The sequence below is a fragment of the Lingula anatina genome, chromosome 1 (genome assembly GCF_051362555.1).
Source record: "Lingula anatina isolate TDL-2025a chromosome 1, LinAna3.0, whole genome shotgun sequence".
In the NCBI taxonomy this organism is placed as follows: Eukaryota; Metazoa; Brachiopoda; class Lingulata; order Lingulida; family Lingulidae; genus Lingula; species Lingula anatina.
In genome coordinates this window covers 5,944,310-5,971,582 of record NC_141767.1, presented here as the reverse complement: position 1 = coordinate 5,971,582, position 27,273 = coordinate 5,944,310, and the positions used below count along the sequence as shown (strand labels likewise).

The 27,273-nt window shown below is 35.6% G+C and overlaps 3 protein-coding genes across 15 annotated transcripts in view; 1 reads left to right on the top strand and 2 right to left on the bottom strand.

The window, feature by feature from the left end:
- LOC106176559 (semaphorin-2A) overlaps positions 1 to 1,631 on the top strand; it is a 37,091-nt gene extending 35,460 nt beyond the window's left edge. For all 12 annotated transcript variants that reach the window (XM_013559009.2, XM_013559001.2, XM_013558999.2 and 9 more), the window contains one exon: positions 1 to 1,631. In XM_013559009.2, the coding sequence (XP_013414463.2) occupies positions 1 to 48 (48 nt within the window). In that variant the 3' untranslated portion in view covers positions 49 to 1,631.
- On the bottom strand, positions 815 to 17,318 carry LOC106176516 (uncharacterized). 2 transcript variants are annotated; one of them, XM_086994383.1, is made up of 24 exons: positions 16,881 to 17,318; positions 15,009 to 15,549; positions 14,591 to 14,786; positions 14,062 to 14,182; positions 13,544 to 13,616; positions 12,408 to 12,560; positions 11,956 to 12,073; positions 11,503 to 11,582; positions 11,053 to 11,250; positions 10,571 to 10,787; positions 9,149 to 9,370; positions 8,741 to 8,862; positions 8,356 to 8,541; positions 7,682 to 7,793; positions 7,040 to 7,342; positions 6,558 to 6,728; positions 6,078 to 6,315; positions 5,404 to 5,505; positions 4,908 to 4,991; positions 4,491 to 4,672; positions 4,135 to 4,244; positions 3,241 to 3,406; positions 2,721 to 2,857; positions 815 to 2,472 (listed from the first exon to the last, which is right to left on the bottom strand). In XM_086994383.1, exons 2-24 carry the CDS (start codon positions 15,464 to 15,466, stop codon positions 2,190 to 2,192), a joined length of 4,032 nt encoding a protein of 1,343 aa, XP_086850509.1. In that variant the 5' UTR covers positions 15,467 to 15,549; positions 16,881 to 17,318; the 3' UTR covers positions 815 to 2,189. The 2 variants fall into 2 exon arrangements, with proteins under 2 accessions (XP_086850509.1, XP_086850452.1); XM_086994326.1 differs by having other exon boundaries at positions 16,893 to 17,318.
- A 785-nt stretch (positions 17,319 to 18,103) lies between these two features.
- LOC106176584 (aspartate aminotransferase, cytoplasmic) lies at positions 18,104 to 26,013 on the bottom strand. Its single transcript, XM_013559055.2, has 9 exons — positions 25,854 to 26,013; positions 24,323 to 24,504; positions 23,130 to 23,238; positions 22,820 to 22,932; positions 22,395 to 22,499; positions 21,956 to 22,106; positions 21,148 to 21,313; positions 20,264 to 20,406; positions 18,104 to 20,026 (listed from the first exon to the last, which is right to left on the bottom strand). Exons 1-9 carry the CDS (start codon positions 25,966 to 25,968, stop codon positions 19,872 to 19,874), a joined length of 1,239 nt encoding a protein of 412 aa, XP_013414509.1. The 5' UTR covers positions 25,969 to 26,013; the 3' UTR covers positions 18,104 to 19,871.
- Between the last annotated feature and the right edge of the window lie 1,260 nt (positions 26,014 to 27,273).

Genomic DNA, 27,273 nt, shown 5'->3' with positions numbered 1-27,273 from the left:
GAAAATGCATGCAATGCAGGCTGTTTACGAAATTTCACATGTAGCTAGCCTACATCCTGGCAGATGGGAGAGCAAATACAAGTACAGGGTCTGCCATGTGTGTGTTTGGATGCTGAGGCACAAGAAAGTATGCTGTGTTGCAGCCTTCAGATTGAAGCACACAGTGGAAGGAATAACCTACCAGACTTAGTTTAGTTCAAAAGCAAATTCCAATTCTGAATAAGCATTATCAGAAGTTGAAATGACAGGCAAAATGCTCCTGACATTTTGATTTTGGAAACCATCGTTTTGTGAGATTGATCGTAGACATCATTTTGATGTTGTGCTGTGGATCTCCAGAAGAGACGGTAAATTACTGACGGCAAGAAAGATGGTTTCGTCTAGACAGATTGAGAGATTCAGACGGGCAGACAGTATCTCTTCAGTTGCCAATCAATGCGATGGCAAACCATTTTCAGCCTTGTTTTTCTCTTATGTTCTTATCTGTGATACTTGACAGCTGAGTCGGCTGAATGAAGACATGGAACAAAACAATAAAAGGAAAAAAAACTTGATGAACATGAGTAATGCAGCTGAGCTGCAGCAGAATTTTCTTTCCCCATTTTATCATAGTGGATGTCTAGATGCAGTGCACCTCAAGCAGTGGAATCACTGGCAGGGCTTGGTAACCTTAATCTAGCACCACACTTTACTATGGATTTGTTTGAGCCACAGCTTCCCATCCTCTCTATACCAGCAGAAGTATTGCTGGAGCCAATATGTTCATAATAGACAAGGAGGTCCCTTGCAGCAGTAGACATTTTAGAATAGGACAGACAGTAGTCTCTTTTTTTATTGTATTTAGAAATCTGGCAGAATTTTATTGAATGCAAAGTATGCATATATCAGTAATTATTTTAGTTGCATTTTCATTGTGCAGTAATTCCATGTTTGACTGAATTTATATTGTTAATGTCTCATAATCTTTCAAAAAAAAAATGCTGTCCTATTAGAATTAATTAGAACAACTTACATGTTTAATAATGTAAATTTACAATCTTGATAGTATGCAAACTTAGATGATATTATTCTAGACACAAAACTTACTTCAATCAAAAACAGGATTATCTAAAATACACATTTCCACCATGACATTGCTTTCACCTGCTGTATACATGACATAAGAAATTCTTGATTTTATTTACAAAAAGGAGCTGTCCTCTTTTTATATAAGTGTGTATAATTTACATAAAAATGAGATGTCTAATTTGGTTTAAAATTACAGGTAATTGACTGAATTTACATCCTATCTGTAATTATATTTGATTTGTCATTCTGCAATATTGTAGGTTACGTAGCAAAAGAGGGACCAAACTTGCACTTACCACACCACGCCATGGCACTGGCAGTAAAACAGTATTAATGTGGGGCAGGTTACATGATAGGAAGAAAATATTAGTAATAGGTTTTATAAGCATCTGTTACAAATTCATAGCACTAATGGAAGTAGTCCCTGTAGATAGTGTATTAATTGTTTATATTCGGTAATTGCATTTGTACATGATCAGGTTAATTTTGTTAATTCATTTGCGTAATTTATTAACAGTATATGTATATATATATATATAAAATAAATTCTTTTTTAATGTTCAGTTATTTCTCTTTTTTGACCTTTTCTCATCCTATGTGGAAATAAAACTAAGCACTAGTGACATATTGTTTTCAAAATAGTAATTATAAATATGTACAGTAGAGATGTAAGTTATGCAAAAATAGTAATTATAAAAATATACCTAAAACTGCCCTATCACAACATATTCTTCACAGCTACCATCCAAGATAGCTTGTTTGGCATCATGCTGAGTATATGTATATAACACATCTTATGAACTAAAAATGCATTTTGATGATATGCAAGATTCAAAATATAATTCTGCAAAATAAAATATTCAAATGTTTCCCAGCAGCAACTTCAATTCTAGGAAATGAAAGTGTGTTTCCATAAGTGAACGCAGCAAACCATTTTCTCCTTTTAGTTCTTGAAAAGGGACGTTGCTACGTAAATTTGTTTGATTGCCCCAAATCTGGGATGTTTAAATGGGGGTGATGGACTGGATAAAATGTTCTTCCATTAAAATGATTCTCTTTTCTCTTTTGATAGCTATCTGAGAATGTGTTTCATAATGCATGTGCTCTAAAGGGGTATAAGTTCAGTGAGGAATCTTGCCAAAGCTTGTCATCTTTGCATTATAGTAGTGATTTTCATGTGGTTCTGGCAGGGTCTGTGTAACATCCACACTAAGATAACCAGAGGAGCTTGAACCAGAGTTCACGTAAGCTTCCTCTTGAACAGCAGACGCCATGGCAAGATAACCACTGTAATCATTGCAAGTCTCCTGGTCCACCAGTATCTCCTGTAGTCTGTTTGATAACAGGGTAAATGTTGGCCTGTCATCTGGGTCTGCTGCCCAACACTTCAGCATCAATTCACGCCTGAGGGGAACAGAAAGGTTACTATACAGGGGAGATCAAAATCCAATATTTTCGTAACTGTTAATAAAAGAGCCACTAAAGCTGCATTAATGTTTTTAAAATATAATTCATAAATAAATAATTCTACATTGTCAGCATCCATGTAGACTTAATTTCATTAAAACAGTACTGTGCACATTACATGTACATGTATCAATAACTATTATCTGAATGATGGACAAGTAAATATGTGTAAAAGCATCTCTTACACTTCATCTGGGCAATAATCTGGTGGATCAAGCCTTCTCCCTGATGCAATGTAATTCTTTATCTCATAATTGTCCACATGTGGGTAAGGTGTTTTCCCTCTTGTTAACAATTCATTAAGCACTATGCCAAATGACCACTAAAAAGAAGAGTATGCTATCATTCAAAATTCCAACTTCACCTGGAATCTCTATATGGGTAATTTTTATAATGAGTTTTTTTAAATGTACCTCACTATTCCAGGGAGTGTCCTGAATTTTAGAGCACTTTTAATTAGGCTCTTTATTATGAAAATCTGCTGTTATGAATGACATATCATCATCACCATCATCTCAGGATTCTCCACTTTTGGCTGTTATCATTATGGGCAGCAACAAACTCCCCAAATTTCTGTTCTTGGCCCACCTTTGGATTTTGTTCTTACTTTCTCCAATCTGTAGAATATTTGGTATAAATGTACTACAGAGGTACTTAATATACTTCAGAAGTGAAAAAAAAGAAAGAAATGCTGTTGTGTCCTACCACATCTGACTGTGTAGAGTATTTTCCCTCTGTCAGACTCTCCAGTGCCATCCACTTCACAGGGAGAGGGTGCTTGCCCTGGTCATCCATCCTATAATAGTCTTTCACAAAAATGTCACGAGACAGGCCAAAGTCTGCAATCTTTGTGATGTAATAAGCATTTATCCTAAATATGAATAAAAAACATTTGTTGTGATGGCTGAAGTGAAAAAAATCTTCAATTTTAGATAAATTTGGCAATTTGAGCGAAAAAGAACAGTTTAAGTATTTGGTAACATTTTAGAAAGCATGGTGTTATCTAATATATTTTCCTATGGTTTTCATTCACAAACAGCTGATGAATATTTGATAACCTAAGCTTAAAAAATTATATTTTAAGACCAGCATAATGTAAAATCTATTATTAGTGCTTTGGTTGTGAGATGTAGTCAGGTTTTCTCCCAGCTTTCCTAATTTTATGCCAAGCTTAAACTATGGCAATTTAAAGTGCCAGCCTGAAGGTATTTTATGCAATGGAAAATGCCCCAAAGTAATATTTTTATTATGCTAGTTATCTATCCCAATTTAGACCACAGACAGAGTAAGCCCCATCAAATATAAGTTAATCTGATGTTGATATTTCTTTTTGAGCCTTATTTAAATGAATCCTGGTTTGTTTAGAATTTTAAGTCACTTAATTACAAATGGTACTAAACATCCAACCCAACTGCCAGGACAGGTCAAGCAAGCAATGATTCTGAGTAGTAGAAATATGCCTTTTTTTTCTTTCATGGAAAATCAGATTTGGCACAAAAGCCCCATATAAAGCACCTTTTAATCAAGGTGACATTCAGAATATAACCCTTCTTATTACACACTGACTGTCACCTTTTAAAACTAAGCTTTGTAACTTACATGCAATTTCTTGCAGCTAAATCTCTATGTACAAATTTATGTGCAGCAAGATATGCCATTCCATTTGCAATTTGCATCCCAAAATGCAGTAGGTCCCCAACATTAAGAACCTAAATGGAAAAAAAATCATATCATATCTTACTTTCTCAAGAGTATTATTTACAAAGCAATTTACAAAGTAAATTCTGAATCATTTTTTCATAGTACATTAATTATGATATCAATAGAAAATATTCTCAACAGCTGTCTTAAACTTTCTGGAAAGGTACTGAGAAGCTGATTGCTAACAAAATATTTTGATTGCACATATAATAATATATATTCATTTTGTTCATTTTGCAAAAGGTATCACATACATGCTCTGGTTTAGCAATGTATGACTTCAGGTCACCAAAGTGCATGTAAGGTAGAACAACCAGGGCATTCTCTTCATCAAATGCCACTCCATGCAATGACAGCACGTTGATATGGTGGAAATCTTTCATAATTATAGCTTCTTGCAAAAACTCCTCCAGTTGCTCTAATGTGTGGCTGTGTCCTACAACAAAAAAAGAAGTATTTAAACCTGTCTGTTTTAACATTTAAGTGACATGCTCTACATAATGTCAAAAAACTTTGTTGTCCATACCCATGATGCAGTGTGTTGAGTGTGGACTCAGTGTCAATCATGAGGACTGCAATCTCTTAATTTCATAGAGAAAATATTTATTTTCATATATATTTATTTATGAAAAGTATTTAAAATATAGAGTGTCTTTTCGGGCTGCACATACCTTTCAATGTTTTAATTGCAACTTTTGTAGGGTTTTTCAAGTTCTCATCCAAGAGTTGCCCCTCATAAACTCTGCCAAACTGACCTGAATTATAAAAGTAATTAATTGTAAAATAATATCAACTTTCGTTTTATTTTTAAATAAAGTACTCAAAATTTGAAAGGCAATTAAAGCAGTTCTTATTCAACTCATATTTTCATTTCTGTCAAACTATGGCTGTCCAAACCAAAATTCATAACCATTTATCAATGCTATTAGTCTCTGAATTTCAATTATTATTCTTAAGATAATTAACTTAAATTTTTAAAAAAATGGTCAAATTCCAGACTTAAAATAATTTAATGTTTAAAAATATATCAGTACCATAATCACTTTTAACACCATTTAGACAAAAATCAAAGTCAAAAATGAAGAAACCTACTTAAAGATTACTTTGAAAGTAAAATTCAAAAGTTAACCCATTTAGTTAAACTACTTCTAAGTGTTAAAATCCCACCTTGTCCTATAACAATTGAAAGCTGTATTCTGGCAATATTAATCCTATGGGCACTCAACTGTTCTTGAGTAGACTTGGACAGCAAGGGTTCACTTCTGTCAGCTTTGAAAATGTATCAGTGGTAAACCATATATTTTCTTATTTGATATTATGTAAAAAGAAAATGAACAAATATCCATATTTCAACTGAATATCAATTAAATATAAAGGGACCAATTCTAAAGCAGAAATCAAAATTTAACTGATTCTAAATTAGGACATATCCAGAAGTTTTTGGCAAAATCAGCCCATAAACTAACATACCAACAAAGACCAAAAAAAAAACTTCCTTAATTGGTGGATGTATTCAGTTTATCTAATCACACATGAAAAATGTCATCAGATACTTAAAGCTACAGTTAAACAAGATACATAATATGAAGAAAAATGTTGTAAAAATGTTTGAAACCTGATTAAATTCATAAAATTACACAAGTCAGGGGCGGATCCAGAGCTATTTTCTGACAGTCTGCTAAATTATCTTTGTTGATCCATCCTGTATTTTTTACCGTCTTCTGAGAGAAAAAATTGGATATCTGTCAATGTAAACTTGAAAATCTGACCATCTTCTGAAAGACCCAGAAGACGGCCTCAATCCGCCCCTGGAGTCATATGTTATATGATTTTCTACCCACCTGTTGGAACTTCAGGGGGTGACATATTTACTCTTCTGTCATAAGTATTGAAGTGCACCATTTGTTTTTTTGCACGACGCCTCTGTCTTTGTTTGCGCCTCACTAACACCAGCACCACAATAATAACAACAATGAGCACAAATGCTCCTACAGCCGCACCTACAATAGGCCATAGTAAACTGTCTTCTGCAGGGTAGTCTAAGTAGCCTGCTGTGAAATTTAGATATCCAACTGTCACCTAAAATTTTAATTAATTCTTTATTAAACTTAGATGTTAATTACAATTCATCAAATCATAAGTTCAGTTTTTACTTTTACCATTTTATGGAGTCCAGCTAGGGGTTAGGTTGGCAATATAGGCAGGGTGGAAGAAAAAAGTGTCCTCAAGTCTATATGCTTTAAAACAGATACTTGAAAGAATACTGAAGGTACAAATCCAAGTATGGCAGTGGTTTGGAGGCAGCATCATCATGTGCTTACCAACACACGTGGTGAGTTGTTATGTCCAATGACATTTCCCAATACAGGTTTTGATGTAGGAGGTGAGCAGGTTAGCTGGTTTGAGGTGACATCAGCTATGGTACATCTGCCACTCTGGCCTACTTGAACCATGTAGTGATTGGTATTTGCTCCTGATGTTAGCCTCTCTCCCTATAATTGTACAAAGATGAGAAAATTGGTTATAAAATTAATTTATAGCAAGTAACAAAAATGCATTTATGCATAAGTTAACTGTGGAGAGCAATCCTTATGATAAGTGACTGTAACCTATAAGTTGATAGAAATCTGCAGTTTACTGTTACTGTAATCCTAATGCATTAAGTATTTCCTTTTTTCTTTACAGATACTGTTAGATACATATGAAGTGAAAAACAAAAGAACTATTGCAAATTTAGTGTGTAAGTTATCATATAAAGCGGAACATTTTTTTCGGTGTACTAAAGGGCATCAATGTTCTTTACCTTTATATCAATCTGTGGACGAGTTTTATAGTCAAAAGGTTTCAACTGGTTAGGCTCTGAAAATGTATGGATCACGGGATCTTGATACACTTGCAACATGCCATAGCTCACAAGTTCAGCACTGATATTGGCATATTTATAATATGTCTCAAACTGTAATCCAAGGTAAAACTGGAGAACTCCTTGCTCATTGAGGAGTCCGTCTGGGTTGTCCACTTGTCTGCTGGTATACTCTGGTGGCAGGGTGATGTGTGGAGTAGGACATATCAACCTGGTCTTGCTGTTTTCCTCCAATTTGCACAACTTTACATGAAGAAAAAAGAAAGAAAGTACAAGCTAAAGATTTGCTTTCAATGCCACAGTGTGTGATAGATTGCATGCAATATTTTTATTTTTCCATTTAATAAGTAATCTTGACAAACCATGTTTTCTTTACTTATTTCCATTGGCAATAAAAGGGACATTTTCAAGGAATAATTTCTTTCAAAGTTCCTTCGAATTATTTTGAGTTAAAATTACATGTAGTTTGCTTGAGGTGTGTCTTAAGCAGAACATGCACTTGTTCTAATGAATATATCATGTTATCATATTATATGACATACTTAAGTATTAGAACAATATACTAGTACATCTTGTACTTACAATGGATATGAGGCTCTGGTCAAGTTTGTCTTGATAGACAATGTATACCAACATAAATGTCTGGGCAGAAGAATCCATGTGCCTTCCTATCATGGTCAATGGTATACCACCTCTGTTCATTCAAAATACAAACACTTTAAATTGACCATTCATGGGGTATTGGTAAAAATTTCCTGGCCCTATGGCAATTTTCTAACAATGACTAACCATCAAAACAGCAAGTTCCAACATGTACCATTTCTAGTGTTAGGCCAGACAAAATTGGTAACTTGGTTTATGTAAATAGGGTAGGTGAACAGAACTTTTTTTTGACACAACAATTTTTGAGAAAGATACCATAATTCTTTCATTGCTCATAATGATGTGACATACATCTAGGGCAATGCTTTAAAGATCAAAGAAGAAGATGCAAGACAACTTACATCTAACTAGAATTCCTTCAGAAATATTTTTGGGGAGAATGAAAAAATGACATAAATATACCCATCATAATGAAGTATACACAGTTGGATATTGACCACCAAGGATATATGTTTTATAAAGAGAGAGATGAAATCATTAAAATGTTATCAAAATATAATATGCATTCAAAGTGTCATGCCTTAATATTTATATCTATGATATCCCCAAAAAGAGATATTCAAAAGTTACTTATCAATGAAAAACAACCAGACCTTAAGATGGTTTTTGTTGGCTCGATGCTCTCTAAAACAGGATCAGGTCTGTATGTGTATTCTCCAATTTGTTTTTCTGATGGTGGATTGGTCAGATTAGAATAAATCTTCACTGAAACACTGATGCTTTCATTACTTAAAGGTGGCCTCATAAGAATGAAGGTATCAGTTTGGTTCTCAATAATGCTAAAACAGAAGTTCAAATAGAATATTTTAGAATTAAATTTGCAATTAGATGTATGATGTTTTAGTCATGGGGAAGCTTATAAGCAAACAAATAATGAAATATGGATGTGTGCAAAAAATGAAAAAGATTGTAAGAGAAAGTAGAGTCATTTTAATCTAATGGGTATGAACAAACTGATCTATAAAAAGCATACCTTACCAAGATTTTGTCCCAAATAAGACAGTAACATTTTGGAGGTATCCCCCTTGCAATGCTATGCGTGGACCACCAGACTTTGGACCATAACTTGGCTCCAGTGGCGAGTTAATGAGGAAAGGCTCCTGTACAAGATGTGAAGTAAAATCAAAATTTTCCTACTTTTATAACAAATGTTCAGAGAATAGCATGAGCTTTTAAGCCTTGGCATATATTATAATTTCCACTGAGACTGAAATATAAAATCTCTGGGCTTACATCAAACCAAGCTTTATGAAAAAGGTGGCCTTTGATACACCAAATATTCCATTAAAATGGATTTTAATAATATAATAGCCTTCCATAATACTGGATGTTTAATATTTCACAAATTCACAAATTTCTCTACATGAAAAAAGATAACATTCTTACACAGTTTCGTCCAGCTGACTCTCTGTACGTTGTTTCCTTACACTGGCATTTCCCAGTCACATTGTGGCATGCATTTATTTGTTGACTAACTGTTCCTTCAGGGTGACAGTTACAAGGGATACAGCCATCTGCGTGTGATGTACTGAGGCCATAGAACCCTGCCTTACAGGTGTCACACTTGTCTCCATGGACATTGGCTTTACAGGTACATACACCTCCAACCTATGCCAAGACCAATATAGAAGGTAAGTAAGAATGACAGCTTGATTCTATATCAATGCATGATTTGTTTCAGATTGCATTACATAAAAAAATGTAAAAATGGTCTGAGAATTCAGATGAAAATTGATGTCCATAAAGTTATATATACAAAGTTTTCAGAGTTTCATGGCTAATCATGAATTATGAAAGAATTAAAATGTAAAAATCTACTCAAATTGTCAATAATAGAGTATATTGTTGTTGGTGACAGTCACATACAAAAATCTGCAATATAACCTAGTGGGTGGATCCAGAGATATTTTCTGACAGTCTTCCAAACTATCTTTGTTGATCCATCCTCCATTTTTGACTGACTTCTGTCAGAAAAAATTATATGCCTGCCAGTGTAAACTTAAAAATTCTGACCATCTTTTGGAAGATGTTTTGTGACAATATACCAAATAAGTGTAACATTTGTTTTTGATTGCATTATATAAAGTAATGTAACATTTGTACCCTTAGTTTCAGAGGACACTGAAAACTCTATAATCAAAAATGTCGGATGGTAGAGATATGCCAATAGTAGAGAGGGGAGTGACCATTGTCCTTTAAAGGTACATACGAACCGAGCATCGGTGGAGTGTGGATTCCCAGTAACACATGTAAACCACTTCTACTAGATTCTTATATGACTCAAATTAATTCGACATGCCAAGGCATAAACTGAATAGATCAATCGATCAGCCATAAAAGACCTTTAGACTGCTCCTTTCTTTAAATTTTTGGTTGTAAATTTAACCTACTTTCGTGACCTACTTTCCTGCCCCATTGACATACAGCTTAGAATGCCAGCAGAAAAATCCGTTCAAACATCATTTCCAGTTAAAATTAAACAATGCCTTTTGGTAATTCTCTTAGTTATACTACTTGAAACTATTTGCTGGCATTTGGTTGGTTTTTGTGACAAAAAATGGACTTTGTATGCATCTTTAATACTCCAGGATGAACATTTGCCACTTTTAAGATGGAGCACATTCAGAACAGCGGACTAACAGATCCCCAGATCAAATATGGCCAACCCATTTGAATGCTTGTTGCGTAATCCCTGTAGTGAATCTATTCAGTGCTTAATTGGGAATTAAGCAGCAAGTTTTTAGTGGTTTGCCATATTTGATCTTGGAATCTGTTAGTCTGGTGTTCTGAGTGCTCTCATAAACATACTTTAGAACATATCGTCCCAGGTTCTGTACCATCCGGGTGGCACCCACATCGTACACACGGCAACAGATAATTAGGGATACGACCCCCAGATGGTCTGTAGGAGCCATCAACACAGCTGTCACAGTGCCGAGCAGAACCTTCAGTGTTGTCCTGGCACTGACATGTGTACGGCAGCACGCTGGCATCACAACTACTGGCGTGGCCAAAGCAGTTACATCTGTGCATAAAGAATTTAATTTAGATAGAAATTATAATAAAATAGAAATAAAATTATAAATAGGGTTGCAAGTTGAAAAAAGGTCACCGGCGATGAAGAAACTAAATTTTCGTTGTGCTAATTTGCTATTTTGTCAAATGCTCTTACAGCAAAACAAATTCACCTTTCAAAGAATGCACCAAAGTACAAAACGTAAGTTATCCATCAGCCATACCATATTCCAAGCACCTATTGTAAAAGATTTTCAATAAATATATATACTCACTCTCCCAAAATATCAACTTCATATATTCCAACGGGTGTGTGTCGTCCCTGATAACTGTCTGGTTTGGTGAAGTAAAAAGAAACGTGTTTCATCATTCTGTATTGCCATCGTGTGAAGGAATCCTGTATGGACTTTGACATATTGTACACACTTATTCTGAAAGTGCCGTCGACGCACGTTACTGGATCGTACGTTTCCCTAGAAGTTCAAAAAAATATAATATCATATCAATTGGTTGACTGAAAATAGAGAGAACATATTTGTAAAATTAAAACTGACCGTTATCTAAATTCTTTATGTTCATTGCCCGACCTGGGCAAGAGCCTCTCAGGTTTAGAAACTTGTCCCTTCCATTTATAAAGTCGGCTTATTAACAATAAATATGTTGATAATGTTCTGTCGCGTTTCTATGTGCTAACAGTTGTCTTAATATACGTTAAAACTTCTTACCGAAAATCTAACCCCCATGTTGTCCCAATAACTGTCATAGCACGGGGACAATTGACAAATCGAAACAGCATCTCTGTTACCTAAAACGAAAAACAGAATACATGAAAAGGTTAAATTAAAAACAGATAAAACAAAGATATAAATAAATTTTGGAAATTGCATGTATGTCTATGAAAACTTCTCCAATTGATAGAATATACGTTATTCCCATTTACCACGAGGTTTAAACAGTTTCAAGATGTTTGCGTACGTCTTTTAGTCGTGGTTGATACATGTATGATCATGGAAATTTATCGTAGGATCAACTTCCCCGATCAGGCACAACGACAAGTCAAATGAATTCAAGATCTTACAATGCTATGGTGTTTCATTTTTTGGTGTCTTTAATAATAATATTGTCCAACAAATGAAAAACAGCGTATATGGGGAATATTAAAAAGAGGAAATAATTACAATGAAATCATCCAGTAGGTCTATCTGCAGTGTAACTTCGCTGCTGCCGGCAGATACCCAAGAGGTTGACAAACGACCGTCATTAGCGTACTCGGGAAGATGTGCAGAGAAGTTTACCCTACAATTTATAAGTTGGTATATGTAAGAAAAGGTCTGCAGTACATCTTTTACTCGCCGGGTAATAATGAATAAAATATAGTACACCATTTTATGACTGTCCTTAAAATAGGCTTGAACAGAAAAATATTTGAAAGTGGTGAATGACGAAGAGCGACTAATACTAATACTAATGCCACCAGGGGTCGGAAAAAATATGTGTATTTTTAATTTAAATTAAATGCAGACACCTAGTTCAAAGCTCAGCTATTTGCATTTCAATTCCCTGTAACAGTTTTTACAGGGTAACACACTACTTCTCATTCCTACCAAAATGGAAAAGGCTATAAAGGTACCTTGGGACTATTCTCTCATTTTGCCCACTATTGTCTTTACAAAAACTGGTGTTGTCGTCAGTTATTTCGGGAAAGTCAGGGGGGCAGCGGCAGGTTGGATAGTACAGTCCTACCTCCTTTACAGGTGCGCTTTTGTACAAAGCGTAGATTTCTCTGAAATGTGTCCCAAGTTAGATTAACGCATGACTATCATTTTATAACAGCGATAAAATACTGAAATGTCTTTTGTTTTGTCCACTTCACTTCAACTTGTAAAATTTAAACGCTATTATTTGTTGAATCTCAAGTGCAGGGTGAATCATTTATGCGTGTTCTAACAGAAAATTCAAGTATGTTCACACACACATGTGACTTGTATCATCTATTAGGGTTCATTCCCTATGAAACTATCGTTCTCCGCGGGGACTGTCGCTGAATGCAATCAGATCAAGAAATTAACGTCTCCTCCCCTCCTGGCCTTGAATACGTTGGTAACAAGAAGAGGCATGTGTATCTTTTAATATGATTGCAATCAACAAGCCCCCCTCCCCGAGTAGTTGGATTGATCTACATAGGCTGATAGTTCCATTGGGAATGAGCCCTTAGTAGGCCTCTTGTGTCGATCCAATAAATTATTTTAATTCTCTCAAAAATTATCAGGGTGTGTATACTGACTAGCTGGTACACATACGTGTATAAACATATTTATTTTGCATGGGAATGGATATATGTCAACGATGTATATAGCCGCATTCAGAACAGTGGCTAACTAGTCCATGGGTAAAATATGGCCGACCCACTTGAATACTTTCCCACGGGGAATCTATTCAGTGTCTATTAGCGGATTAGATGGCAAGCTTAGGTCAGTCGCCATATTACACCACATTTCCATAGATTTTTATATCGATCTATCCCTGTGGGGAGTCTCACTAGATTACTGTCAGCTTGGCCGGCTTAAGCGTCTGTCCCACCTACTAAAAGCTGTGAGGGGGTAATTAACTATGGTGTCCGCTCGGCTGACTGCAATTTAACCTGAACCCCCAGGGAGTTAGGTCGATCTAAAACATAATCTTTAGATAGATCTAAATCTCTGGAAAAGCACCCTTAGTCCGCTGTTCTGAATGCAGCCTATGATTCTTTCAATTAGAGTTAATTACCTGTTTGTTAGTGTAGCGTTGTACACTTGCACGTCGCGCATCTCCCAGTTTGGGGTTGTCGTGATTGATGAATCTAAAGATAAGCATCAATATATTGGCTGAATGCGGCAGCGACTTCAAAGAGCGGCTTCTTTCTCTAAATAAGAGGACCCTTTACCATGACACCTTCGTGTACTGAGATCAAATTTTATCCAGAGTGGACTTCTTCCTGGCAAAAAGGATGGTACTTACGAACTCCCCGAACACCCCCTCCCCCGGGCTAAGGGACTGTATTTAGTTTAATTTCAGTTCTTAAGATGGCTTTCATGACACATGTTGTTCATAAACAAAATATTTGCATACATTCAACAATCTGTTATACACCGTTACCTAACGGTGCAGCATGATTCCAGCTACATGTATATCGACTGTATATTTATGCACTGAAGTAAAAGGTTAATTTCTTTTCATTCTCGAGGCAATAAAGTACATTTTCACAAGTCTACTAATTAAAAAATGTAGTATTTGGGCTCTCTTACTTGCCACATTTCCTACTTCAAAAAAGTAGCTATAAACAGCATACGTTCTCGGTGTCACTCGTTCAAGTCGTGGGGAAGCTACCGTACCATTCATGAAAATGGAGTAAATCCCGGAATAACCCTGGAAAATTCAATGCAAGGCAACACATGGTGCTATACATCATGTTCTTCAAAAGATGGCATTTATATTTAAAAATACATTTTCTGGCAATACAGGAGACACTGCTTTTAAGGTTGGGAATATTCATTTCCGTCGCTTTGTAAAGATATCACATATATACACTGTAGTACTTAAACTAAAATTACACTTGTTTACATGTAACTAGTATAATTTTTGATACACTGCTATAAATGAAAGTTACACAGTTGTGACCATTTTCACTTTTATACATTTTTGCAAAAGCGAGCCCTTTTAATGCAGGAGGAAACAAGACAAAAACCTATCTAAATTTGACAAATCATGTTATTCTGAAAACAAAAATCGCGCTTAATAAAGTTAGATAACCCGTAGGCCTATTAATATCAGTACCTGTAAGGCCACGTGAGTCCATTCTAATGGTTGGATGGCAGGTCTAAAATAACCAGTAGTGGTTGCACCATTTAAGTCCCGAAGCTTCAAGGCAAGAACATGTTCATTTCCGTTGTGAACTAAAGATATGGCAAACATCATTTTCGAAGAATCGCCTGGTATGTTTTGAAACGCGTTCAGCAATACTACTTCACGCCTGAAATAGTTTAGAAAGTTATGGTAACAGGTAACAGACAGAATCCTCCGGTTTATATCATCCACTTATGTACTTTATATTTTTTCGTCAAAGAGCCATCAAGCTGACCAAAGTACTAAGACTATTATAAGCATGAGAAGTTACGTAACTTTAACTAAAATATTGCAAAATATGGCTACCATTCAACCGTTTGCAGTCTTTAATGTATAGTCTAAAACTTACTGTAGTGAGTTTATTGTAAATCCGTGTTTCACCCACATGGAGACCGAAAGCTCGTCATTCACGAAGGATGGCAAGGTGCCGTTAAGGGAAACTCTACAGGCGTTATTCCCGTCAAAAATCAAATGCTGCCTGTTCGTTTGAATGCTGCTTTGATTTGGGGCTTGTGAACAGCGCCCATCACGTATTGCTTGAGACACACTCTTGGAGATATCCAACAAAACTGTTTCCGCTTGAGACCTAGAAGTGCACGGCGATGGACAGCTTAATGGTGTGCACTGGTTTCCGAGACACGCGTGTGCTAAATCTCCAGTAGAGTTCATTCCGCAAGTGGAGCTCTCCGGGAGAACGCGGATGGGCTTTTTAAGAGCCACGTTCACCAAACCCGCTGATACTGACACAATGAGCAATTGCAGCGATAATAACCACCAAGCCAGTTTTGTCATTTTTTCTATTGCCATCCGTCTGGTTATTGATTATTTGAATTATTTTTCGACTTTCACCGCATTAGATCCTTTGATATCCAGATGATATCCAGATGAAACTAAAAAAAATAAATAAATAAATAAATAATAAATCAGTAAAAATGCTGATAAAAAAGTGGATCGTATGTGATGTAGCTGTTGCATGTAGCTATTGGGAGCAGAGTGTACAAGATGGTCATCCAACCGTGTCACTTATTTTTAGACAATCTTTAGATTTCACACAAGAACTAAAAGTTACCCTGAATCTGAAGGCTTAATATTTCGTCCAGTACAATTCAGGATAGATCTACAGTTGACCACTAACATAGAATGAATATTGTTTTTGTAAAACAGTGGGGCAATACACTATTTTCTTGCTGCAACACGGGAACAATATTGCATTAAATTTTACATCTTCTGATTTACCTTCGGTCAAAGTAGATAGAGATTGTGTGGAATTGGGCCCCGTTGAATGCATTGTACATAATGAAATTCACCAAAAGGTAAATGCGTAGAAGCACGTGTAAGCGTTCCTTCGTGCTAAGCAAAGTGAATTTTATTTTAAAAATGAATCATTGGTGGAGTAGTTTCGAGTTCGAAACTCAAAATAGACAAAGGTATACAGAACGACAGGAAAATGCGTTAATCATTATTTTTGCGCTGTTCACCTCGTTTATTGTCATGCTTTATGATATCCCTTTTTATGGACCAGCAACAAAAAGGGTCTATTATTGACAGTGATTCTAAATTTAGACATTTGCTCATAGCCATACAGATTCGAACACAAGTAAAGCTAATGAAAGGTACGTGTACGTTGACCCGCTCTACTCGCTCAATTCTAATAATGGTGAGTCCATGCTTATGACAGTCTAGGATATTTCTCAACATTTTTGACACTCCTTTGCTCCATTTTTATCACAATTATATTTCCGCAAGATAAACCAACCGTCCACAGACAAACACAAATAGACGGAGACTATCTAGACTGTCTAAATTAACAGCCTGAGATCTTAATGTCGGGAAGATGTAAATCAACGCCCAGAACGATTTCTAGAAAGAGAACTGAAAAAATGTCCGCTACTCTTCATTGGAATTTTGTGTGAAAACATAAATAACCCTGCGGGATGATAACTTGTTACCATGGAATGAAACAGACAACTTAGGAGTATACTTAGTAATTTAGAAATATATCAGAACTGCTATGGTTTAGGTGATGGCAAAACACGTAGAGCCGAGGGGGTAGCATTACTTTTTAGCTGTTCACAATAAATTGAATCAAACATGAGGACTTCAGTTGTGCCCTAACCGCATCGTATGTAGTGACATTGTATACTCTCTATTTTCCCTACGCCTTTATAATGGTAGTCCCTCGATTCGAGGAAGGCGTAACCTGGTTGAAAATAACACATACCCTACGCCTTACCGTGTTGATGGTACTGGCCTTCGTAGATCCCTTAGACTGTCTGTGACGCCACGGAATGTCGTGTTTATATAAATAATTCACGATCGTTTCTAAACTGCACATTAAAGTACTGAAGTACGCAGTTTCTTCGATGGAGCAATGGAGGTACAGGTATGCCCAGGTATCCTTTCACGTTTTCTTCTACCTGTGTATGTTGACGCCTATATTTAGCAGCGGCGGATCGCGTTAGATTGTCTCATTGTAGGGTGACTTTAAGAAGTAGCATTTTTAATCCAACCAGGATGTTCTATAAACTATCATACTGGTATACCTGTCGCCATATCCTGGAGCTGTAATTCAGTTCCGTCCTGTTATATCATTATGCTGAATGAACTACACGGCGTTGTTCTTCCGTTAACGTTGCGGGTCACGGGGCCTGGCATAACAGGTGCGACACTACCTTGGCCTCCTACCTTAACTAGCTATTGTGCACAAAGAATTCAGCCCTTTCAAACACAACTAAATCATGAGCAAGTTCATTGCTACTCAGAATAAGGTTATATTTAAAATGGGCGTAAGATTTGAAAACTTTACAGAGATTTTCTGCTACCTGTACGAGTTTTGTTCGGTAGCGCTTGATTAAATTTGCACATTTTAAAAGGACGTGAAAATCAATGAAATCAGTAATACTCGGCCACAGTACCTTCCATGAACATGATGTCATTGTTGCTGAAATAATAGAAACCACGTAAAACAGCTAACGTCAATTATAAGAATATGTATATCTACTCGTATACATTAAAAGCAGAGAAAAAGAAACTCGTCCCTCCATGCGAAGACATCGAATAAAGATATTCCCAGTTTAAGCACATATCTTGCCGCCAGTGAGTCTATATTCCACCCCTTTTGAGTTTCAATCTTGCGTAATGAGATGAAATTATTAGCTGGAACGATTTTCAAAATGAACGGCACAAATTTTCAACATCATTACTATTTTGCATACAGAATTTTTTTTGCTTATGAGAAGATATAGTCAAACTGTACGTGTAAGAACTCTTTTATAAATTAGTCTTTTTAATTTCTAAGTCACTCGTTGAGTGTATTAGAAACAATTTAGTTTTAATAATAAACCTCTTACCTAATTTAATTAAATCTACCGAATAGACCATTATTATAATATACAACTTGGACACAAGCACTGAACGTTGAAGATAGAAAAAAAGTCAAAAACATAAAGACCCAAACAAGTTTCATTCCTGTAAATCAAACAATCACATACAATGAAAACACAAACAATGATAAGTACCGAAAGTTTAAAAGTACATGCAACGGAAACAATCCTTGATGGTCCACGTTTAATAACAACCAGTGCAAGAAACAAATACGCAGAAAGTGTTAGCAGTAATACAAGAACAGTGAGACCGCTAGAAATAACTGGCTACACCTGTCTTACCAGGGCTTAGTTTGGGAGTAAAAGGAAACCAAATACTATCTGATCAAATTGTGTTAAAATCAACAATATCACAGATTCTACTATTTATACACGTATTAATTCCAACGTTTACCAGCACAATACAAATACTACTACAGAATATCTGCATAACCATGTGACCCGTAAAAGGTCAAATTTGATAAATCAGCATATTAATGTCGCCATCTAGTTTAAGGAACAATTCATTGTAACATCAATCGGATTGGCCATAACAACTCTTTAATGAATAAATTGTAAATAAATAATTTAAATTGGTTGCAATAGTTTTCATTTGTGCTTCTTGGCATTTCATAAAGTGCAAATATACTGAATATGGAAAACAATTCATACAGGATCTCACACTGGTCACATAGACCACTGAAATAAATGTTAAGAAATAAAATTTAAAACAACTTGGACAGTTGTAACAATTTAATAATGGCAAACCAGAGATGGACACTATTTCTTCACAGTTACTTTTTTGTCAATATTATTTGTGACATTCAGCTGACATTACAGATCCAATCTACAAATTATAGTGAAAGTTTTGAATAGTTAACTTCAGCCTTGTTCTAACAATACTGGCCCCACTGTCTCCTTTAAAAATAAAGATGTTGCTTAAACATTAAAACGTTTTACAAATAATTGTTCCAGCCATACATTTATTGAATTGTCAATCAATAAGCTGTAAATTGGGGTAATGGACAAGTTGATCTGTGAATTTTAAATTTCATTCTGTTGTACAGAAGACTTAGACACCACTGTGAGGCCAAATTAAAACTACAAAGGGTTTTGGCACATATTTTCTAATAAATTATTCGGATTTGCTCAATTATTTCTTAGTGCTTATCTTCTTTATTCTTGTGGGTACTGAACCCAATCATCTCTTATAATTAGTCTACATTTTTGAGAGCCACTTTTTCCTTAGCTTGTGCTCAGCTATCTGAATGATTAAATACATTCCTTGCATTCTCACTTCCCATAAAAAAGCAATTTTTGAGCAGACATTGTAATTACATTACTTAAAAGGGTCAATGTTCTTTTGGACACTTATGTAGACAATCTCAAAAGAAAATAGGTGCATTTAAGAAAACAACATGAAATAAACGTTGACATTTATCAGACTTAAATCATCTTGCCTGAGGTGAGTGGCATAAAGCAAGTTCTGCATAGAATGAGGTTAAATAACAATTGCTAAATATTTGCAATGAAAAAGTTCAAAGTTAAGGACCACCACAACCCATTGTTCATTCACTATATTTACTTCATGATTGACCAGTTTCTTTTAAATGTATATCTATGTTACCTTTACATTTGGTGAAATAATTTCCTAAAAAAAAAAAAAAAAACCCTCAAATGATCAAATGACTAAAACGTAGAATATATTTAACATTTCAATCAAATGACCCCACTCAGTGATTTTTATATCTGTCTTTAAATACATTGAGTAACTTTAACAGTCCAGTTAGATTTTTATCCAATATTAACTTGATGCTAAGTTATTTACTCAAGGCACTGTGAAATAAAAATCACAATTTTGGATCATCTCCAATCTTGGTGACTGCCTCATGGATGGCTGTGGCAACATAGTCCACATTCTTTGTGGTAATCCCACACATGTTGATACGCCCAGACTTCAGCAGATAAATGTGGTACTCCTTGACGAGGTAATTTACCTGGTTAGCTGAAATAAAACATTATGCATATACAGCCTGTTTTCTATGTTTTTACATCTCCTGTATACTAAACCTAATGTTATTTATTTTGTTTAAATGAATGCACATCTCTGTCTGAATGAAGAGGAAGTTTGCAAAATAAAGAAATACGATAATTATAAATTTGCAACCATGAAAATACGATAAAACAATCTTGATGCAAGAAATTGGACTTCATTCAAAGAACAAACATAACAAGTACTTACGAGACAGCCCTGTATAACTGAACATTCCAGTTTGCTTGGTGATATGATCCCATTTCCCTGGGGTGCCAAGAGCTTTCAGCTTCTTGAACAATAGATCTCTCATCAGTAGAACCCGATTAGCCATTGTCTGAATGTGCTGGTTCCTATTAAAGAAAATTAATTTGTTCCTTATATTAATTTGATTTTGTGTATAATGTGATTATGGGGTTTTCTATAACATATATATATATCAACATTTGCTGATCCAATCAAACCACTAGTGTGTGCGTGTGTGCATGCGTATGCTTATGTATTCAGACATGCTGAAAACTTTTCAGAATGGCCAGACATTTGGACCAGCAGTAATGAAAAATTTGCCGGACTGAATAGATTTTTGTCGGACCAAAATTCACCCTTTTCGTTTGAGACAGATACTACAATTAGGTAGCTTAGGTAGCTTACTTTGTTTGTGAATGTGATAGGTTTGGAATGGAAGGGAAAAACGCTTTGGGTTTTATATAATTTTATTAGTGAAGTATGTTGAATGATGACTGTAAATTCAAAATTGTGGTTCTTAAAACTCTTGTCGGACCGACCAAGTCCAATTTCTACCGGTCCAGACAAATTTTGCCAGTCATGACCAATCGGACCGCAGTTTTAGCATGTATGATGTATTTATGCATGCAAATATAAAGGGAAGATAACAGTAAATGCCGTAACACAGCAGTTCTTGCAACAACCCTTTGGCACACAAATAACAAGCCCCAAAACACAATATCAGAATGAGGGGTTTTGAAACTTCTAGTAGATAAATAAGTCTTTTTCAGCAAAATAACATTCTACTATCAGCTTCATTTTCTATTCCAATACATGTTTGGCCTCAACCCAGAATATATTTATCATACCATTCATTAAAAAGACTTGGGTTGTTCAAGATGGTAGCTACCACTCGTGCCCCATGACTGGGAGGGTTGGACCAGGTCCGTCTCACCAAAATCTCCAGGTTGGCTAAAATCTTTTGTAGAGCAGCAGCATTAGCAGATACAATTGTCAGGGCACCCACACGTTCATCTAGAAATAAAAAAACAGCAAAGTTTCCATTTGTATCTACTAAGAAATGGTTCTGAATCAAATCTAAAAAATTAAGTAAAAGAAAAAACACATTATGCTGTATTGCAGATTGATATGGGAGAAAAATCCACTTGGTGATCTCAAATTGTTTGATATCTTTGTTTTATACCAGTCTGTAACCTGATTTACATGTAGGATACTGAAAAAGGACAACACTTATATTAAAACTAGTCACATTTTACATGTAGGAACATAAAATGTGACTGTTCTTAAAATTTTGTGAACTATACCTGCACCATGTAAAGTACTAATGGAAAGTGTTTTATTTTTACTTCTAGAAGTGGTCACTCTTATAACAAACCCTCCAATCAAATATCTTAGTCATATCAAAAAGCTTATGGGAGCCCTCCATTAATTAACCCAACAGAACTAAGTCAATTATGTGCTTTCCAGCATAACTTGGACAAATCTGCAATGGTTCCCAATCTACAACTGATGGCAAATATTTAACCGTTTTTCATAACAATAATGCTGAAAAAGGACCCCTCACCTCACCTAATTGAGTCTTTGCTTTTAATTTAACCAGCAACATAATAAAAATAATAAGTTGACGTTAAACAGTTATTTGATTCATAGACTTACTGTACAATCCAAAGTTTTTGGAGAAAGACTGAGCACAGAAGAACTCAAAGCCCTCTTTTTCAAAGTAACGTGGCACCCATGAATCAGCTTCTAATGATCCCGTGGCAAACCCCTGATAGGCAAGATCTATGAAGGGAAAGAGTTTGCGCTCCTACAATGAAATTTTCAATGTCATTATACTAAATTTGTCTTTATATAATTTTACCATATGTCTAATGAACATTTAATATGAAATAAAGTAATTCCTGAAATAAAGTTGATGATGCTTTGTTTTGGGTTTTAATATTATATTTCTTTTAAATAACTTGCACTTATGTCTCACAAACATGGTCATAAGACAACTGCCTATTGCTGTGTTCATATCTGATACAAAATCGTACTGTACACAGTTTTTCTAATTAGCTGTCTTCTCTTCATTCTTATGAGTGATAAAAAATACCTTTATAATGGCTGCTATTTCTTTCCACTGGTCCTGTGTGGGATCCATTCCTGTGGGGTTGTGAGCAACTCCGTGGAGAACAATAACAGCATTCTCTGGCGCTGCCTGTAAAATAGTCCCGGGCAAAGATTAACAGTTGAATCATCATCTCTTGCTCGATCTCTCTTCCTTCTTTCTCTATTTCACACACACACAACAGGCAATCAGGATTACCAGACTCACAGAACAACTAATGCAACATAGTGTGATAACTCTCATGACATAATTTTAAAAGACAGAAAATAAACTAAATAAAGATAACACAGGCAAGGATGTCGATCTTTAAACAATTGTTCTGTCAGTGCCGCCTTAATTAATCAACTACTAGTGCCGTCAGGTGGTAATTTTGCGCGGCCTATACCCCCAATTCTGGGAAAAGCTCTCACCATAAGGTCTGCTTTGAGGCCTTCAAAGTCTAAACATCTCTTCTCATTATCCCAATACTTGTACTGCCTGGAATCTGTAAACCCTGCATGTTTGAAGACTCCAAGGTGATTCCCTAAAAATACAAAAATAAATTATCAAAATTCTTTCCTCAAATAAACATAGACTCTATATAGTAAATCAATTCTAAAAAAATTATTCAGTTATGTCCTTAAACTATTCTAAGTATATTAAATCCTTACAATTTTCATCATTAAAATGTATATTAAAATTAGAAAAAAAATTGATGAAAATTAACCAAGATTTACTTACCCCAAGTGGGACTAGATGTATAGAAGACATTATATTTTAGTAGAGTGTGTAAAAAGTCTGCCCCAAGCCTTAGTGCCCCAGTGCCTCCTAAAGCCTGGATAGCTCCAGCCTTTAAAAAGAAGAAAAAAAATCCAAAACCAAAAATAATGACATGATCAAGCAATTTAAATTAATAAATTTTTCTAAGAAAAAAATTAAACTGCTCATGTCAAACTTATAAGTTTTTAAGTTAAAAAAAAGGTGAAGATTTTGATCATCAATAAAATTAGTTATCATAAATTAAGAAACAGAGAAACCCACCAACCTGTTACTTTCAAATAACAAAATGGTGCAGATGGTGCTAGACTTTTGAAAGTAAATTCATTTCAGCAGTTTATTATTCCTTGTAGTCACAAGGCATTCACACAGAAATCAAATTTACAATTCAAAGCCACGTGTACATATACCTGCATGGAACAAGATAGTGGTACAAAACTTACTAGTTATCAATATGCCCTTACAACAATGTGAGAGGGAATGCATATGTAACATATCGTCTCTGTAGCAGACTGACTGTGGTGTAACTTCAAAGGTTACATTCATTATCCATATCCCACTGCTCACAGATACAAATTTTCATTATCCTCATTATTCAAAAGTAAGAATGGGCGATCGTATCTTTCATGACCTGGATGAGGTTAAAGAGGGACCTCAAGTGCTTTTTACAGACTTTCATAGAAGCACAGCGAGGTTTCTCTTTAACTGCTTTCAGGTCAGAAAGAAGTTGCTATATAATTAATGATAAACTGGTGACTTGGTAAGCCCATAAGGCTGGGCCAATACATATATTCATATTATTGTAGTATGTATTATATTTGTATATATTCGGTATTGTCACAAAGATAAATCTATTTAACTATTCAGTATGAATGCATTGCCAAGTGTCACATGCAAACCTGACAATGTGAACAATCTGGTGGGAGAAACAAACGTGTCATACTACATGTTCCTGTGTCTGATACCATTTGGCCTTCACTTATGTAATGAACACATTGATAAGAACTAGGAAGTCACAAACTGAGTTCAACTTTTGTCAACTTACAAAGTCAAAGATGACTCAATTAAATGATGATAATGACAGTTTTTGACACTGGTTTACAACTAACTCAAATTATACCATATATATATATATCAAATGAAACTGTAAAACCTACTCTGCCATCTGATATCGCTTTACTATCTGATCCCAGGAGCAACTGAACCACGCTCTTACAGTACTCTGGTGACCCCTTCACTGGCAGGTATTCATGGTTCAGGGTTGGGTCATTGGCCATTGCATTCTCTGCACTGTGAACTACTGGAAGAACCCATGGTTTGCCTTCTTCTGTGCGATAAGCTTTTATAAAATGAGATAAAAAGAAGGACATAATTAGAGGGGATAAATATAATATTAGAAGTTTAATATTCCTACAGTCAGGCAGTTTTAACTGATAAATTAGCATGACAAAAGACTTTTGTACCACATGCTGCCAAGAAGGCAGGACTGTGACCAAATGTTTTATATCAGCTGAGTGTCTGTGTTTTATGGGTTAAAATTGACCATTATCAATGAAAAGGCTTAATATAAGAAGATGACTGAAAGGCAAAGTATGGAATACTATGCCCTAGGAGCTTAAACCCATATGCATAAAAGGAACAAGAGAGAACTGAACTTGTGTTCACTGGAGGGAAGCAGCCTGAAACTTATACAGGGAAAGATTAAGCAGTGATTAAGGGCGTATTCCCAAAGCTTTTAGATCGATCTATCCCCGCAGGGAGTCTCACTAGATTAGTGTCAGATAATCTGCTGTAAGGGGGTAATTAACTTTCGTGCCCGCTCGACTGACAGCTATTTAGTGTGAACCCGCAGGGAGTTAGGTCGATCTAATCTCTGGGAATGGGGTCTAAGACAGGGAAACTTACTAGGGTAATCAGCCAAGGCATCTAGCCATTATTACCCACCATGGAACAAACAGTTTGATGCTTTCTACTTACAAATCTTTGCAACATTTTACCTTAGTCTTATTTCTCTAATAAATTAATGCTGGAAATTCCCTAACTTTCAAATCATGTTTATTTCTCATGTTTACATTTCACATCTACACATTAATTTAAACAACTGTCTCAGGCCCACCTCAGAGGCAGAGACCACGGGTCAGCAAACCCGTAGAAGGTGCCCAACATGCCTGTGCTGATTACTATCAGTTTTGAAATTTGATGCACCTTTTCTGTTCTAGATGTCTCAAACACAAAAACGAATGTGTAAAAATAAATAAATAAATAAATAATGCATGTTATATGCATGGTATATCTGATTGGAACAACTGATATTATATGCAAAAAAGCTCATTTTTCTTGTTATAGTGTATCCAACAATGGTAAATATCTTAAATGGGTGACTTAATGTTGCCAAAACAAACGCGGCGCTGCGACTCAGCTGAGCAATAAAATACAAAGTACCTCATAGCGCAAGAAAAACAGAACATTTGTCTCAACATTCTCCCATTGATGCCTTATGGGTGCCTCGGAAAACAAAAAAAGCTTCTGATATTTCAAGGATACATTGGCTAGCAAAAAGCTTTAGAACATGAAGTATGGACATTGTACAGGTACCTGTACCAAGTACACATGCAGCGACAAGGTCGTCTGCATCAAAGAAAATACAGAGAAGAACCGACTAATAAATCGTTGAGACACATAACTTACCTCCCACACCAAGGTTTACTTTATGGGGGTGTGTATCCTCATTACATGCCGCTGTAAGTGCAAATACTTCGATCGGTGCGGGGACCTCTAATTCACCGAAGATGCTCGTCGCCATGATGATGGTTTGCAGCCGCCTATCACAGGCGCATGCGCATTCCAAACTAGTTCATCAGCATCAATGTAGTGCAAGGTGTTTCAAAACTTTTAAGTAGCCTATAATATGTTTATAAAATACATTTTATTTTCTTGCTTCACGAATTTCATACGTGGTAAACGGATGATTGAAAGCGTAAGAGTAAAAGAAAAAACTTGAACACATAGAACATGTCGTTAGCCCTAGGGAAACTTACAAAGGCTTATATAGGCCTACATGTAGGGCCTACATTGTAAAGAAATGAATTAAATAAGAAATGAAAGATCTAAAAAAGAAAATATAAGAAAAAAGACATGAAGTTCGCATACTCAGTTCATTGCATTTTGACATTAAGAAATATGACAGCTAAACCCGACAGGTTTCATGTGAGGTGTGCCCATACTCACCTGCCGACCTTGATTTTTCAATGAACCTAAAAAGCACATAAAACTAATTAAAATTGGCCTTAGCCCTGCCACGCACTCTATTGTACCATAATAAAAGGGAAAGATCGATTTAGTATTTTATATGAATAAAAAAAGACTATAGTGTGGTAGGCCTATTTTTAAGACGTTTTATGTGGTTTTTAGGATCAGTAAAGGTGACAGCCGGTGGGTGTGCCTTACAACTCAGCAGTCAACTAAAGTCGCTATTTAAAAACGGTAAGCTACTGTTATACCCATGGTTCTTGTAAAAGCCGTTTTGTCCAGTTTCAAAAGCAGAGGTGGAAGACTCCAGAAGACCAGAATATCATATTTGCAATAGGCCTACTGTACCTATACATGTAGGGCCTACAATGACTTTCTATCGTTGACGTCGCTCCATTATAAATTAATTTCATCCTCAAACTGAACACTGAGCAATAATTCTGATCACAGACAAGTGAAGCGCCGGCTGATGCACATAACAGGTTGGGGCCTCGCAAAATAAATAAATAAATAAATAAATAAATAAATAAATAAATAGCCTAGTAGCCGCATCAGCATAGGGCCCGTGAGGCGCACCTGCTTGCAAAGTATAAATTCGGATTATTTTTCTGACTGTCATTTCAATCATTTAAGGTGTAAATATGTGAAAAGAAAACAATCAAAAATTATTGCTAATATCAAATACGGAGATTTAGCATTGCCATATATGGTATGCACCGGCTGAAACAGTAAAACTATAACTGCTGACAGTCGTAAATCCAGTTAAAACCAGTTTAGTCCGACTGTCCAATAAGAGACCTAATTCTTTTCTACGACATCATTGGTTCATGTGAACATTTGCATGACGTCAAGGCTAAGT

Coding starts and splice junctions, on each gene's coding strand:
- LOC106176584 (XM_013559055.2), bottom strand. CDS start 25,968: ATGGCGACGAGCATCTTCGGTGAATTAGAGGTCCCCGCACCGATCGAA. Junction 22,500..22,819: donor GCCTCAAAGCAGACCTTATG/GTGAGAGCTTTT, acceptor ACTATTTTACAG/GCAGCGCCAGAGAATGCTGT. Junction 20,407..21,147: donor CCAAGTCTTTTTAATGAATG/GTATGATAAATA, acceptor TTTCTTTAATAG/GAACCAGCACATTCAGACAA.
- LOC106176516 (XM_086994383.1), bottom strand. CDS start 15,466: ATGGCAATAGAAAAAATGACAAAACTGGCTTGGTGGTTATTATCGCTG. Junction 11,583..11,955: donor ACCTACTGGATGATTTCATT/GTAATTATTTCC, acceptor TTTTCGTTTTAG/GTAACAGAGATGCTGTTTCG. Junction 5,506..6,077: donor ACCCCCTGAAGTTCCAACAG/GTGGGTAGAAAA, acceptor ACATTTTCAAAG/CTGACAGAAGTGAACCCTTG.